Source organism: Erpetoichthys calabaricus, chromosome 5, assembly GCF_900747795.2.
Source record: "Erpetoichthys calabaricus chromosome 5, fErpCal1.3, whole genome shotgun sequence".
Lineage (NCBI taxonomy): Eukaryota > Metazoa > Chordata > Cladistia > Polypteriformes > Polypteridae > Erpetoichthys > Erpetoichthys calabaricus.
In genome coordinates, this window is record NC_041398.2 from 11,903,485 (window position 1) to 11,919,773 (window position 16,289).

A 16,289-nucleotide genomic window follows, 5' to 3' on the forward strand; every position below is an offset into this window, starting at 1 on the left:
TGTAAAGCTCTGAGTGGTCCCAGCAGCACAGCAGCCTGAAGCATTGGGAAATGAAAGAAGTTTGGAACCAACAGGACACTTTCAAGAGATGGCCAGTCTGAGTAACTGGTAAGGAAGGGCCTTGGCCAGGGAGGTGACCAAAAACCTAATTTGTCACTGCAAAAAAACTTCAGAAGTCCTCTGCTGAGATGAGAGAAACTGTAGGTAGGACGGCCATCTCAGCAGTGCTCCACAAATCAAGCGTTTATGGTAGATGTGGCCAGGCAGAAGATACTCTCGAGTAAAAGACAAATGACATCCTGAGAGCATCAAGGGAAAGATTCAATGATCTGATGAGACAAACATTCAACTCTTTAGACAGAAGACCAAGCAGGATGTCTGGAGTGGACCAGTCACTGCTCACTACCTGCCTAATGCCATCTCTACAGTGAAGATGGTGATGACAGCATCAGGCTATGGGGACAGGTCAGTGACAAGTCAGAATTGAGGGGAGGAGAAGTTCAGTCAAATACAGAGAGGACCTTAAAGAAAACCTATGACCTCAGACTGGGCTATGGATCAACGACCTGAAGACCACAGCCAAGACAACTCTGGAGTGGCTTTGTGACAAATCTGAGTGTCCTTGAGTGACCAGACTGAGACCCCACAGAACAGGAGAGACCTGAAGATGGCAGTTCACAGAGGCTTACCTTGAAATATAATGGAGTTTGAGAGGATCTGCCAGGAAGAATGGGATCAACTGGCCAAATACAGGAGAGCAAAGGGTGTAGTGACAGTCATGAAGACCACCTAATGGGCTTCCACAAAGATCTGAATGAAGTGTCTGAATACTTCTAGGAAGGAGACGTTTCAGTTTTGATTTGTAATAAATGTGCAGACCTTTCTGAAGACCTGCGCTCACTTTGTCATTATGGTTACTGAGTGTAGACTGATGAGCACAAAGGCACATTAATCCATTTAAAATTAAATCAACAACACGGTAAAGTGTGCAGAAAGTGAGGGGTCTCAATACTCTCTGACTCCCTGTATATTTATTATTAATATCAATATTCAAATCGACATTTGGCATAATTTGCCAGCCCTTGTATATTTTATAAATGTTTTATTTGAACTCCTCTGTATTTGTAATACGTGTTTAAGAACTAAACTAAGATCCCACAATGCCATCTTCACAGTTTCCATTCTTCTTCTCTTTTCTTTTTATTTTCAGCTCATGAAGCTCCAGTTTTCACCCTCCAGCCTCCTGAACCTCAGAGCAGAGACGACTTTTAAAATGTGAGTTTGTGCTTTGACTGAATGGATCATCACAATAAAAATCATTGAAGTTTTAATAGAGCAGGACAGGCTTAGGATATGAAAGTCTGAGTGTTGTGTGACTGAGGGGCTGAGAGTGATGGGGGTCCTGTGACTGGTGCATTATGGGATAGAGAGACTCAGACAGTGAATCACCAAAGCCGTCTGTTGAACCCGAGTCTTGATGTGTCCAGAAATGTTTAAAAAGGGAAAAGTAAAAAATAAAATCCACGTCATGGGGTGCACTTACTTTATCACACAACTGTATATACAGACACAGTATTAGTTAAAAAATGAAACACAATTGTATGTGAAATAAGTTAAAGCTGACAAAAGTCCTCGTCATCCTCCATTCTTTACTCCACAGAGCAGACACTTTGCTTTGAGTTCTCGACTTCACAAATTTTAAACATTAAAATAAATGAAATGGCATAGAAAATTATTGGGGGTCCTTAGAAGTTCAAAGACCCCACTGGAGTGTCGTGACATCTCAAGCTGACTGATTCTTCAAATGTGTGTGACCGGGGTCTTCAGTCACTCAGTCAAGTCCTCACTCTGCTGTGTTGTGTCCTTGTGTGCCTCACACTGAACGAGGAGAAGAGAAGAGGAGGAGATGAAGAAGGTCACAGCCAAAGGTGGTCAAGGTGAAGACTACAAGACCACCTCCACAGAGCTTCATGTTCCAGTGAATACAGCTGCTAATATTCTCAAGATGTTTTGGGGTCCATAGAACTGTAGCCCACCTCCCTGATGAGACCACCAGAGTAAAGCTGACCTCCGATTGAACAGAAGGAGAGATTAAATGGTGGAGAAAATGCAGTGTGGTGTGGTGGTGAAGACTTTGGAATTCAAACCGTGAGGTTGTGGGTTCAAATCCCACTACTGACACCACTGTGTGACCTCAGCAAGTCACTTCACCTGCCTGGGCTCTGATTGGACAACGAAAAGAAAAGAAAACAATGGAATCTGAGATGATGGGAGTCACCTTGGAGAAGAATGACAGTGAAAAAATAAAAAGAGATGACAGGAAACACACGAAAGAAAGAAAGAGAGACAATGACAGATGGGAAAGGCACTATATAATAGATAGATAGATAGATAGATAGATTATAAATAGTAAATACTGATTTCAGCTTTTACACAAATAATTGATGTGGTTGTGAAGTGTGACAGTGGATTGATTTTAAATTTAAGAGGTGGACTGTGACAATAAAACATGTCATTTAATAAAGCCAGCGGTCAGTGTGGACAGTCCATTAGACCTTTGACCTCAGTGGTGACCTTATGTTGTTTCTTATCATTTCTGACGACTCAGATGACTTTCAGATGACTGACTTGCCTGCCTTTCTCTTTGTTGTCTGTTGTTATTTTTGTTTTTTACGTTGTCTAAATTCCATTACTTACCACTAACACTATTTTCTTGTCCCCTTTCACTTCATTTCCTTTTATCTTTTCAGTCTCTTAGCTTTGAGCACACACACACAGTCTGTCACATTGCTAATTCACTGTCACCCGTCACCATTTCACCACCGTGACACTTTTTATTTTTTTCCCCCCTTTTTATCCCCACCTTTAATTCTATTTTTGAGGTCTTTACCTTTTTTAAGGCCATTTGTTTCCTTGTCCTTCTTTAATCCTCCTTTCTTCCACTCCTTCCTTTTCACATTTCTATAATAATTTCTGTGTTGTTATTTTCCTGTTATGAATCCCCAGTTCATTCCTCCACCACCACATATTTTCTTTTATTATTTTGATCATTTTCCATTCCCTTATTGTCATTTTTACATTTAACTCCTTCCCTACTAACCATACAACACTCCTTCTTTTGTCATCCCCTCTTTTCTTGTCCTCCCTTTCCATTCCTTTAACCCCTCATTCCACACATCTTGTGTCTTTTTGCAGTTCCTAAACACATGCTCTGGTGTTTCCACCTCTCAGCAGTTCTCCCTCAGACATATTGAACTTTTCGTGACTCTCCTTTTGTACATGGCCGCCTGCGTCGGTAGGATTTCATGTAATGTCACCCACCCGAGGTCTTTTTGTTTATTTGTTAATTCTTTGTCTCATTTTGCTACCACACTTTTCTTGCTTGCTCTTCAGTGAGCTTTTGGATTTTTAGTACCGTTTCGTCTTTTCCTTTATATTTTTTTAGGTCTTTTTTCTTTTCCCAAATTTTGGGATCTCCTTCCTCCCATGAATATCTTTTAACAAATGTTACTATTGTTTTATAATTTTTTGGCATATTAAAGGCAATGGGTCTGCTATTTGTCATTTTTAATAATTTTGCTTTTCTCAATTCTGTGCCTAGCAGATATCTGATCATGTCCGCTAATTTCCCCGTTTTATTTAACGCCATATTAACAACAGTTGCTGTGTGTCTTAAAGCCAACTCCCTTTCTATATTCGGATCCTCTTTCCCTCCATTTTCTCTCCTTTTCTTTACCTTCCTCTTTGCCAATTTTTCACATTTTGACCCCCATAGAAACACAAAACACGTTCTTATAATTCTTCTTAATATTCTCTTTGGTGTATAAACCCTTTGCTAAGTATGATAGTTTTGGATTATAACGGCCTTCATCACCAATATCTTCCCTTCCATTGACAAGTTCCTTATCCTCCAAACTCTGTTTGTTTGTTGATCTTTTTTCCATTTCTTTCCACTCCATCCTCTCCGTACTCTCGTCTCCAAATCTTATCCCTAATACTTTCTCCACATTTCATAACCTTATTCTTCCTTGTGGTTTTTCTTTCCATTTCCCCCAAAGGACGCATTCCCTCTTATTGAGGTGTAAAGTTGAACCTGACCCCCCTCCATAAACACTTCTGTATGTTCTGTTACTTTATTTATACTCCATGTATCTCTGACTATTATTGTTATGTCATCCATATATGGAAACACTTTTATTTGTTGTCCCCCCCTTCCTGGTACTTCAACTCCTCTTATATTTGTGTCCCTCCTAATTTTATTTAATAAGGGCTCTATACACAGAATAAACAGCACTGCTGACAATGGACACCCTTGTCTTACTCCACATTTCTCCTGTATCTCCTCTGTTAGTTTGTTATTTACTTTTATCTGACTTCGTATATCTTTATCGACTACTTTTATCCAGTCCAGAAAACCTTCATGAACTCCCATTTTTTGGAGTATCTTCCACATATATTTATGTGCAATTCTATCAAATGCTTTCTCCAAATCTAAATGTAATATTGTGACATGCAGGTTTCTCTCTCTCCTGACATTAACACAGTCTCTTAAGACACACCGGTTATCTGCTGCACTTCTCCGCTGTACCACACATGTCTGCTCTTCTTTTATTACATTCTCAATATTTGTTTTCAATCTATTTGTCTAAACTCTTGTCAATATCTTCTTGTCTGTTGTTGTCTTTTTATGATTAAATTTTTAATCCCCACAGATTCTGACCAATCAGATTAGCTCTTTACTATTAGTGTCTGGTCAGCGCAGCTCCTGATTGGCTCTTGGTGATTGTCTGTGTTGTGCTCCGCCCCCAGTCCCGTTACACACTCCCAGAGTTCCTCACTCGTTTTCTTTTCTCTCCTTTCAGACTTCTGTCCCCTCACACTGGACATCAACACGGCATACAGAGACCTCCGTCTGTCTGAAGGGAACAAGAAGGTGACACATGAGAGGACAGTGACTGAATATCCTGATCATCCTGACAGATTTGACTACTGGGAACAAGTTCTGTGTAGAGAGGCTCTGACTGGGACTCGCTGTTACTGGGAGGTGGAGTGCAGTGGAGACACCTTGATGATTGGAGTCGCATATAAAGGACTGAGCAGGAAAGGGGATAACTGGAAGTGCGGCCTTGGAAACAACGAAAACTCCTGGTGTTTGCGGTGGTTTGATTCCCAGTACTCTGTGCATCACAATCACCAGTGGACTGTAAACAGCGCCCCCTACAGCCCCAGAATAGGTGTGTATCTGGACTGGCCTGCTGGCTCTCTGTCATTTTATAGCGTCTCACAAACAATGACCCTCCTGCACAGGTTCAACACCTCCTTCACTGAGCCCCTCTATCCAGGGTTTTGGCTTGATCTTCACTGCAGTGTAACAATCATCCATCTGACACCATGTGACCACTGACCAGTACCCTCCACCGGTCACTTGATGTCCCCACAAACTCAGGTGTCTTTCTGTTTGCAGTTTGAGGTCAAAATTAATTTTACACTATAGGTGGGGGGGCAGCACCTCTGTGAGTGAATTTGTGGATGAGAATGAGTGGCGAGTTCGGCTGTCAGGGTCTCCATTATTATTGGGTCTGAGTAGCCAATCAGGTCTGTGTGTCATAGTGAGGGGCGGTGACACCTCAGACCTACAAATACCAGTCTGACCAGCAGGGGTCACTGATGATTCACAGCCACATGTCCTTCAGGCTGACACCCCAACTGCTGTGTCCTCTGAGTGTCACTGAGTGTCAACTGTTAAGTCAGTCTATATAGCGCCTTTCAGTAGTGCTGCTCCAGCAGGACCACATGCCTGTCTCAGTATCCAGAGCCTCATTCCAGTGACTATTTAGGAGCACAGAGTGACAGAAGTGACAGGAGTGCTGGCCTCTGAACAGACATTGTCTGCCCCTCTATTAGTTACTCCGGTGGTCTGTCACCTCTGAATGTATTCACTGTGAATGTCTAAAGACGAGGACTCACCGCTCAGTCACGTCAGCCATACTGATGGAGTTTGGTGTTTTACTGAGTCACTTGGTGTCACGTTAGACATTAAACTGCACCTCCTCCTTGTTGTTCCCACTGTCACCCAACCTCAAGGAGATGAGTCAGCTGACTGACTTCACCGTCACTGTCGGTGTTCATAGTGACAATCAGATGTGACACTTGGGGATACTTTTATCTTTCCACTGACACACACATTCCCAGGATTAATTTACAATTCCCTCAGGACTCCTCAAGGAGCGGCGTGTCACCGGACATCAGTCTGTGTGAAGAAGACAATGAAGGCCCAGGCTGACAGCCCCCCCACTGTGTATTACAGGCCTCACCAGCAGATGGCGACTATGACTTCTAAATCTGTCATCTTCATGGAGCCTGAGGGGTTAAAAGGAAGAGGAGAAGGTGAATAAAGAGTGAGGGGTGAGGATGATAGAGAAGAGCGTCAGGGTGATAAAGGGTGAGATGAGTGACCTGAGACAGAGCGAGTCAGACGAGTGTGTCACTTGTGTGTTTGTGAGTTTTGTTCCTCCCTCCTGATTTTTTCCTCTTTGACTCGTCACATGCTGATGGCCGTCCTGTGATCACAGATTGTATTCCTCGTTGATCAAATCCGTATCTCGATGTGTGACTGACGTCTGATTCTTTAAGCACTCACTCATCAGACAGGTTGTCACCTGATGAGCTCTTCACTGCTGACCTAAGCCCTGCTGCCCTCTTTTCTCTCCTGTCACCTCGGCCATTGCTTCAGTCCCCACTATGTCACCTCATAAAGCCACTGGTCTGTCTGGTCACTTAGGTCCTCGTCACTGCTGCACACTGGCAGTCGTTCAAACTCTACAGGCTGACAGCCATGTTGTCCTGTCGTCTGATGTTTGTGTTGGTTGAGGTCGTCTCCTGCTGACCTTGGGGGCTTTTAGAGCTCAGGATTAATGAAATGGAAATGTCAGTCAGCAGGGTGGGCAGGTGGGCACATTCAGGGCAAAATGTCACTTAAAAGTCGATGAGCACACTGGACAAATCGCCAGTCACTGATAATCGACTCCACGTCAGCTCCTGTGGCCCTCATCATGTGCTGTCAACTCAGATGCTGGTCATGTGACTTGCACCTTAGTGACATTCCTGTGACTTTCAGGGCTGTGACATCAGCTGATTCTTCTGGAGCCAAACTTCTCCCTCTTGTGGCCTCTCTGCATATTAAACACACGAGAAGTTAGGATGTGAAGTGTTTGGTGAGATCTCCAAAATATTCAGAATATTGACATCACCTTGAAGGACAGTTTAGTTTAATAATAATTAATGTGTAAAAGAATACTTATTTTAGATTAATCTTTAGTTAATTATGATCAGGTGTTACATTCACAAAGATAAATGGCCTGTTAATGCTTCACAGTTTGTAAAATTTGAATTGCTTATTAATTTAAAAAGATCAAAGACACACAGAAAAAAAAATGATATGGATGACTGTTATTTGTCAAATTTGTTCATTTGGTAATTTTTGATTTGTAAATTCTGCTGATCATATCTCATATTTTTAATGTTCTGATGATATTAGGACTTCTTGCTTATGATTAATCCTCTTTAATAAAAGGACAAGTGTCTGTGTGTCTGTCTGTGTATCTGTCCAGTCACTTTGTCGCTGTCTTTCCAACAGATGGCGCCTCACAAACATTAGCTCTGCTTTTATGACTCCCTTGCTAATCAACATCATCCAGTTACAGAGCCGCAGCACCAGACGTCACCACTGATATCAGCCAGCAGTTTAATGACAGAATGTGTGTTAGTGTGAGTGTGATTAGTGGGCATCATACCAGCCTGTAAACCTCCCTGCTGGCACACAACTGCTGGTCCAGACCTGCGGCAGTTTGTTGTGCTTCAGATCTGCAAACAGAATGGCATATAACAGAGACACAAGCATTGGATTTGTCATTCCAACAGATGGCACATCACAAACATTTGTATTAATGCACTGTACTACTACAGACACTTGTGATACACCATCTGTTGGAATGATAATTGCAGTTCATTTTATTACTACATGCATTTCAAAATACATTTCCACAGATGGTGCACTACAAACATTAACACTGAGATCTACGTTGATTGCTTAGAATTCAACCCGTCTTAGACATGTAGCACAGCTAGTTTTGTAATAAAGAGCAAAAAGTTATAAAAATATATATATATAATTTTAAAGAAAATGGAGAATGCAGCAAATAATATGGTGATGCCATATGAATGTTTCATTCTTCTATTTGCTGAAATAAAGCTAATTATTGAGGCAGATGAGCGTTGTACCCCAGTCTGAGTGTTTGTGTCCTGCTGTGTGTGTTTGTCCCCGTGTGTGTCCGTGTGACACATGATAGTCTGTTGTGAAGAGGTGAGTGGTCCCTGTGACTCCAGTCTGACCTCACACTTTCAATATCAGCTGCTAATAAATCCTGCCATTAAACTTTATTAGGTACACTTCTTAAACACGGCGGCATGGTGGTGCAGTGGTAGTGTTGCTGCCTCGCAGTTAGGAGACCCGGGTTCGCTTCCCGGTTCCTCCCTGCGTGGAGTTTGCATGTTGTCCCCGTTTCTGCGTGGGATTCCTCCGGGCGCTCTGGTTTCCTCCCACAGTCCAAAGACATGCAGGTTAGGTGTTTTGGCGATTCTAAATTGGCCCTAGTGTGTGCTTGGTGTGTGGATGTGTTTGTGTGTGTCCTGCGGTGGGTTGGCACCCTGCCCGGGATTGGTTTCCTGCCTTGTGCCCTGTGTTGGCTGGGATTGGCTCCAGCAGACCCCCGCGACCCTGTGTTCGGATTCAGCGGGTTGGAAAATGGATGGATGGATGGACTTCTTAAACACTTTCACTTTTATCCCACCCTAATAGTCAAGTGATGGCTGCTTGCATTCTGTACGCACTGCTGATATTATATGAGGAGTCAAAGATGCTGTAGTTCTGCTCAGATGTGGATTAGCAATAAGAAGAGACGGCTACTTCAGTCACCTCTCGAAGAGCAGCAGCTGATATTCAGACTTGCTTCAATCGACACCAAGTGTCCATCTCTGCAGCCCGGAGCCTCCACCCTGGAGCTCCAAGGAGGTGGCGTTGACTCCACTGGGCGCCAACTGGGAGGAACTTGGAGTTCAAAACAATAAAGAGGCCTGCAATTCTCCACTACGACCACTAGAGGGGGGTGTACCGTTATATTAGTCAAACTTAGTCGTAATAATGAGGTAGCAAGTCATATAATTATGAGATGATAAGTCATATAATATAATAATAACGATCAAGTGACATTGACCTGCTATTACTATTAACAGACTTGCATTTCATTTGGTTCTGCTTCTTTAGCAACATAAGACTCGCAGTCACTTTAACTGGATTCAATTAACAGATTTGGGGATTGTGTTAAGTAGTGAGAAGTCAAGTAAAATGACACCTTTAATTGGCTAACAAAACAATTACAAAATGCAAAGTTTCGAGTCAACTCAGGCCCTTTCTTCAGGTGAGATGTAATCAAAAATATTTTGATCGCAGATATTTTAACGCGTTATCGGCGATTATACAGCAGTTCAAGTTCTTACAGATTTGTACCACTCGTCCAGCTCAAGTGCACCTTCTTGCTCAGCCGACTTTCTCTTCCCAAGCCATCCCATAATAGTCACAGACACTCCCTCTTTAGTTGTCGCTCTCTCCTCGGTGTCTCCATCACTGATGTTCTCCTTTATCGTTTCTCAGCGCTCCTTAAATCTCCCGAGTGTGCGCACATAACCGTGGACTGTCTCAGCCCGTCTTGTGTTAATGGCGGACACTTTGAGATCGCAGCACCGACTGAGCCTCGACTGTAAGCAGACGGCTATTCACGTGAGGCTCACTCCGCTAAGTCTCAGTGTGACACGCGCGCTTCACGGAATGCCCGACTGCTTTAGTCCGGTGCTGCGCTTTGAGATCAGCGGGAGCGCGCACTGCGGGGAGGTGGGGGGTGAAGGCGGAGCGCAGTTCCGGCGCCTAAATTACCTGCGGATTATTTAAAAGGCTAATGCCGCAGACTGGAGCAGAGTAGGCGGGAGGTGACAGCAAGAAGATGATTCGCTGACGCTGACTTTGATTGACATTTTTCCCGCCCTTAGCCCTGCCCTTAACCACTCAGGTCTGTCAATATCGATATGGGCTGCGAGAATCAACACTCTAGATATTCACAGATATATTAATACACGTGTTTATATCTCTCAGCAACACACGTCATTTATGTGAGTGTGCGTGCAGACACGACCCCGACTGCGTCCCACAGTGAGGGGTACTTGGGCCTGTGACACAAGAAAAGTGAGACGAAGATCAGAGAATCTGCGCAGACCCTCACGAGTTCATGTCGTTGTGCTCACCGCCGTCTCCTGCTGTGCAGGTCTGACAGTCTGACAGCTGAGCAATGAAGCGCCTACTTGTGGCGGAGCTCCTCGTGGCCAGTCGGTCGGCTGAACCTGACACCCCTCGAGCGGCTCTCTTGTGTCCGCCTCACCTGCGATTAAATGGCAGTGGTGCGCTGCTGCCATCTTGTGGCTAGGCAGAGTTCTGCAAGAGTATTTAAATACAGTAATGGGAAAAGTAGGAAAAGGCCGCATGTCGTCTCGAGTAGTCTGACATCATGAGTGTCATTCATAAAATTAGTAAAGAAAGACGTTACATATCCTGCCTTGCTCCTTGTGTTGGCTGGAATTGGCTCCAGCAGACCCCCATGACCCTGTGTTCGGATATAGCAGGTTGGAGAATGATTGACTGACTGAAGACGCTACAAACAATAAGGATTGAGTGGTAAACATGTAAACAGGCAAGGCAGGAACAGAACAATAGATAAGCATGAGACTAAAGCAATTATGACAGCAAGAAAGAAAGAAAGAAAGAAAGAAAGAAAGAAAGAAAGAAAGAAAGAAAGAAAGAAAGAAAGAAAGAAAGAAAGAATCCCGATCAATCAAATAGCGGGTCTTGAGGAGCTTCTCCTGGCAGCCCGGACATCAAGACTGGCGCTCAGTAACTCTGTAGCTCTGAGTCACATCATGAGATGTTATCGGCTTTATTCTGGTTTAAAACATCATTTTGAATTTCCCAGTTTGATTGTAAACTTACTGACTTGTTAATGTCAGACTTAAAGACATTCAATAAGCAGAGAGTGATGTGAAGTGCAACTTAAATACAAGAACAGAGTTCATGCACTTTAATAAAAGGACAAGTGTCTGTCTGTGTGTCTGTCCAGCTGCTATGTCTCTGTCATTCCAACAGATGGCACAAAAGGGGCACCACAAATATTTTTAGTAGTAAAATGACGCACCATCGGTTGGAATGTAAAATGCTACAAATGTCTGTGGTGACAAAAGGCACTATATAATAAATAGTAAATATGAACTGAGCTAACCTGACAAACAGTGCAGAAGAAGAACAGGAGTTTGTGGACGTAACCAGCAGCTGATTTTTGACCCACCAATGAGGAGCGATTGTCACAATGTGAAGGTCTGTAATAATCAGGGTGGAGGTGAGGACTGTTGGAATGCAGCAGCGCTGCGCTGTGCCACCATACCGCCTCACAATTAAGTTTCATATCTCAAAATACAGTGGAGTGACAAAGTCTTCAGACTCTTTCTACACACTTTGTTGTGGATTTAATTTTTCATGGATGAATTTCCAATTTTTGCCCATTGAATCAACATTTAATAACTCATCATGATAAAGTTCACTGAAGACGTGTCAACAGAAAGGTTAATAAATTAACAAAAAATCACAAACTAAAATCTCTCCCTCCTAATCATATTAAGCCCTTTCTTGTGTCTCTCTGATCTGCACTCTGGTCCATCCTGTCAGCTTGAGACGTGTCCAGAACTTGAGTGGAGTTCACCACTGAATTGAGTGGCCGTCGTTTAGAAAGTCAGTCGTGTTTCTATGTCTAGAAGGTTCTACAAATCACAATGCATGAGGTCCAAAGAACTCTCTGTAGACTTCCACCAAGATCACATTCTGGTAAGATGTCCAGTGAATTCAGCTTTGCACAGGTGGACTTCAATCGAGGTCTGGAATCATCTCAAGGAGACTCTAAGCAAACAGGAGGGACCTGAGCACCACATGAGTACCACAATTAAGGATCTGAATAATTCTAGGAATGTGTTTGATTTTATTTAATAAATGTTCAAACCTTTCTGAGGACACGTTTCCACTTTGGTATTATGGGTTGTTGAGTGTTGATTGAAATGAAACAAATGAAATCTCCAACTCAATAAAGTGAAGGGGTCTCAATGCCTTGTAAATCCACCAGTCCTCAGTCAAGCCAGGCCAGGTCTACGCCACATCATCCAACAGCACCCATGCTGACAGCCCCCTCATTAACAGACCCCCACATAAACCCTGTCCCCGAAGTTGACACCTCCACCTCCATCACCTACTTTACCTCCTCACAGCAGTCGGCCATTATGGCTTCCTTCCTGGTTATGCACACATCAACCTCCGTCACCAGCCAGACCTGCATTCTCTCATTCATCGACATCCACAACCTTCACCTCCATCAGTAGATGGTTCATCATCATCTCCTTCACAGATATTTGTGCCCCTTCCATCATCATCATCATCATCATCATCATCAGCTGGCTCTTTTCTACTCCTGCATTCCTCACCCACAGCCTTAATGCCAGTCATAGCTGAAGGACAACGTCAGAAATGTAAAGTGGGTTCGACATGAAGAGGAAATTAACAAATGAGTTACTAGTGAGATAAGAGAAGGATATTAAATAGTCAGGATTCAGCCTCACATATCTCGACTTCTTGGTCTTGACCCTTCAGCTCTTCATTTCCCAGTCTTGTTTTTCTTTACCTTTTGTTATGCAAATCTGTCAAATTCACAACGCTCTCCGGTAAACCTCTTCTGACGACTCCATCAGCCTGAACACACTTTAGACTCGTTCGGCGAACCCGTCGATCACTGGAACAAAAAAGATCGATTAACAAACAACGACGAAAAATAAATCAGACTGTAAGCCAAGGAAGTAAATCGGTAAAGGGTATTGTATTGATAAGTAAAGATAACAAACCGCTATTATGGTACACAAAACAAACACAGCACTTTAATGTATAAATCCTGCCGTAATGTCACACCCGATAAACAAGAACGGCAGTAATACAACGGTATTTACAGAATCGCTCCAGTCCTGTAGAAGAATATTGATTATAAAAAAGTCTTTGTGTAGTGAGGGGTGGAAAAAAGATCCAAGAGTGGCAAACGATTCTTGAGGAGATCACAAAATGCGTCCGTAGATTTACATAAATGAAGATTTGTCCCAATATAACTGCATCGATATTAGAGATCAGACTGGCGTTGGATGTGAAGGGTGAAGTAAATCACGATGTGGGAAAAGAAGGGTTGTCATTTTTCAGGTGTGATCCTCCGATGGCATCTCTAACGTAATTGGCTGGTATCTTGTTGAGATTTATCCACCTCAGGTGCCCCCCTAGTCCTTGTGTGTTCTTACAACAAATGAAGTTTGTAGTGCGACATCCCCATGGGACTCACCAGGACATAAATTTACAGGTGAGGGCTTCTCTGTGAGAAATGAAATGGAACAAATTGTATCACAAATTAGGATAAAGAAATCAGCCCAAAAAATAAATATAAATTTAGAAATTATTCAGAGCAGAGTCGGGCAGGTGTACCACCGTGACGCGTACACATTAGTCAGGAAAGGCTGGCAAAACCAACAGGGTGGAGGAGTCGCCATTGATGTCAAAAAGAAGTTCAACTCCGTCAGATGGAGAGCAGCGTCTCAGTGTGGATTTGACTTGACCGCGTCAGGGATTGGGGTCTTATAAGGTTAAGGATACGGTGTTGACCTGGATTTGGGGCCAGCCAGAAAGATTCTTCTTCTACAAAGGAATGAAGAATTTAGTGGAAGTGATACAACCGACAGGAACACGACATGGAGAAGTGATAGGACTGCTCATGGGTACCGATTTTAAAAGGGAAGTTGACTTTACTTTTTGATTCCACAGGATACGGTGCAAAAGGGAATCTGAAACTGTGCTGAGAAGTTGTGAGCGAGTCATGTAAACCTTCACTCCCTGCAAATCGTAATTCCGTGGTAGGCAATGAGACGCAGCTACCGCAGTCATTGAGAGTCACACACTGTCCAGCTTGGAGTCTGCATACTGTGACACCAGTCATTGAGAGTCACACACTGTCCAGCTTGGAGTCTGCATACTGTGACACCAGCATGTTCCAGTATGATAACTGGCTGTCAACAAGATAGAGATACTGTGGAAACTGGAAGGTGAGCAGAAGTATCACAAGGGTGTCTTGTGACTCATGATCTCCTGACATTGTTACTTGTCAGATGTGACATTCTCAAAGCAACAAAGTCCTGAAACTGAAGACCCACATTGAGACAAAGTCTCATAATGTGACACTGGCTTACGGCAGCATTTGAAGTGGCTGTCAAAATGCAGTAAGCTCACAATATGTTGGAAATTAGAAGGTGTGCAGAAAAGTCACATGAGAGTCATGTCATCAGTAAGACCCTGACATTCTGAGATTTGTAATCTGAGATCTTCAAGGCAAAGAGATCCACCAACTGTAGTTGTTAAGTGTGACATGCTGTCCAACTCAAAGTCATATAGTGTGATGCTGGCCTAACGGTCATTTATGGTGACTCCTAATCGTAAGATCAGATGCCTTTAAGGAAATGAGACCCAGTAGGTGTAGCTGTTAAGTGTGACATGCTCTCTGACGTGACGTCGGCAGTGTAATGTCAGAATCAGACAGCATAGTAATTGGTGTCAAAATACAATGAGTCTGAAAAGGTTAGAAAACTATCATCTGGGAAGAAAAGTCACGTTGGAGTGATAGAATTCATTACTCGTTAGACGCTCACCAATTAAACTCATCAAAATCTGGTAGAATGACATTTGAATTAACACAGGACATTAAGTAGCTGTCAAAATTCAGTGAACTTGTGATAATTCAGAAATTTAAAGCTGCTGAGAATTTGCGATGGAATCGTGGAAACCATAATCCTATGTGAATCCTAGGCGTGCAATCTGACCTCCTCACAGAGACCAAACATAGCAAGTCCAGTTGTCGTCAGACATTTTCCCCAACTTGAAGTCTTATAGTGTGATGTTGGCCAAAGGCAGCACATTAATTGATATGTCAACATGCAGTAAGATGGCAATCCTTAGATAAATGTTGTGAAGGAGTCATGTCATCCATTATACCGCACCAGTCCTATTCATGTAATGCAGGAAAGAAGCACAGCAACTAAAAGTTTTAAAATTTGAAATGCACTCCAACTTGAAGTTGTGTAGTGTGACGCCCACCTAACGGTCATTCCCTGTGATTCCAAGTCCTGTAATTCAAAGCAATGAGGTCCTGTAAATCCAGTTGTGTAGTGTGACGTGTTCTCCAACTCAGATGTGTGTAGTGTGACACCAGTCTAATGGTTATCGTGTATAATTTCAAGTCATAAAACTCAACATCATCAGATCCAGCAAGTCCAGTTAAGTGTGATGTTCTCTCCGACTTGAAGTTGTATAGTGTGACGCTATCTAATATCTTCTCCAGACGCCATTTTAAAAGTTCTCAAGGTTTCCGCTTGAACTCCATGACTTTTTATTCTGTTCTATGGTTGTTTGTCGTGAGCTGTTTTGTTTCCGCCTTTCCAAAAATAATCCCGGACACCGCCGCCATCGTTTAGATTCTTCACATTTATGAAACAACACACTTGTGATGACTCGGAACGCTCATGTTAAGAGTTCAAAACCTCCATCCCCGTACCCTCCTTGAAACCACAGTCTTGATTTTCCATGCACAGGAAATGGCAAAGCACAGAATTAAGAGAAGCAGGACGGTTAAAGCAGGAAGTTAGCTCCAAATATATTACAAACTTCCTCTTCATTTTTGTAGTCGGAGTGTTCACAGGGTTCACCCATGAACTTGAAGTGATCTGTGACAGCTCTGTAGTCACAAATGTCCTGGGGCCTCATGTATAAACGGTGCGTATGCACAGAAATGTTGCGTACGAACGTTTCCACACTCAAATCGCGATGTATAAAACTTAAACTTGGCCTAATGCCACTCACATTCCCACGGTAGCCCATACGCAATTTCTCTGCTCAGTTTTGCAGACTGGTGACACCCAGCGTCAAAGCAGTACTACTGTTTCTGTGTGGTTACCCTTTCTTTTGCAGATCCACATCCATGACGCGGCTTTATAAATACACTGAAATTAACGGCATATTGTTTATTAGTTTAATTCATCTGATTGTAATTAAGCAGTAACAATATAATGGT

The 16,289-nt window shown here is 43.0% G+C and overlaps 4 protein-coding genes and 1 long non-coding RNA gene across 10 annotated transcripts in view; 4 read left to right on the forward strand and 1 right to left on the reverse strand.

Moving 5' to 3' along the window:
- LOC114644582 (E3 ubiquitin/ISG15 ligase TRIM25-like) overlaps positions 1-16,289 on the forward strand; it is a 182,535-nt gene that overhangs the window by 126,428 nt on the left and 39,818 nt on the right. The window contains exon 8 of one of the 2 annotated variants that reach the window (XM_051927858.1): positions 5,235-5,446. In XM_051927858.1, the coding sequence (XP_051783818.1) occupies positions 5,235-5,404 (170 nt within the window). In that variant the 3' untranslated portion in view covers positions 5,405-5,446. Of the gene's footprint in view, positions 1-5,234; positions 6,239-16,289 lie in introns of those variants that run through there. The other variant, XM_051927857.1, reaches the window with a different exon arrangement.
- Positions 1-16,289, forward strand: part of LOC127527847 (E3 ubiquitin/ISG15 ligase TRIM25-like) — a 117,695-nt gene that overhangs the window by 74,352 nt on the left and 27,054 nt on the right. The window lies entirely within an intron of this gene.
- LOC127527857 (uncharacterized) overlaps positions 1-16,289 on the reverse strand; it is a 134,184-nt gene that overhangs the window by 47,036 nt on the left and 70,859 nt on the right. Inside the window, exon 2 of one of the 3 annotated variants that reach the window (XR_007935000.1) lies at positions 6,749-7,091. The exons of 1 other annotated variant lie outside the window; for it this stretch is intronic. This is a non-coding gene — a long non-coding RNA (uncharacterized LOC127527857). Of the gene's footprint in view, positions 1-6,716; positions 7,092-16,289 lie in introns of all 3 variants that reach the window. One more of the 3 variants, XR_007934999.1, reaches the window with a different exon arrangement.
- The window catches only part of LOC114641751 (E3 ubiquitin/ISG15 ligase TRIM25-like), a 182,952-nt gene that overhangs the window by 17,177 nt on the left and 149,486 nt on the right, over positions 1-16,289 (forward strand). The window lies entirely within an intron of this gene.
- The window catches only part of LOC114644581 (tripartite motif-containing protein 16-like), a 203,986-nt gene that overhangs the window by 16,798 nt on the left and 170,899 nt on the right, over positions 1-16,289 (forward strand). The gene's annotated exons all lie outside the window — the stretch shown is intronic.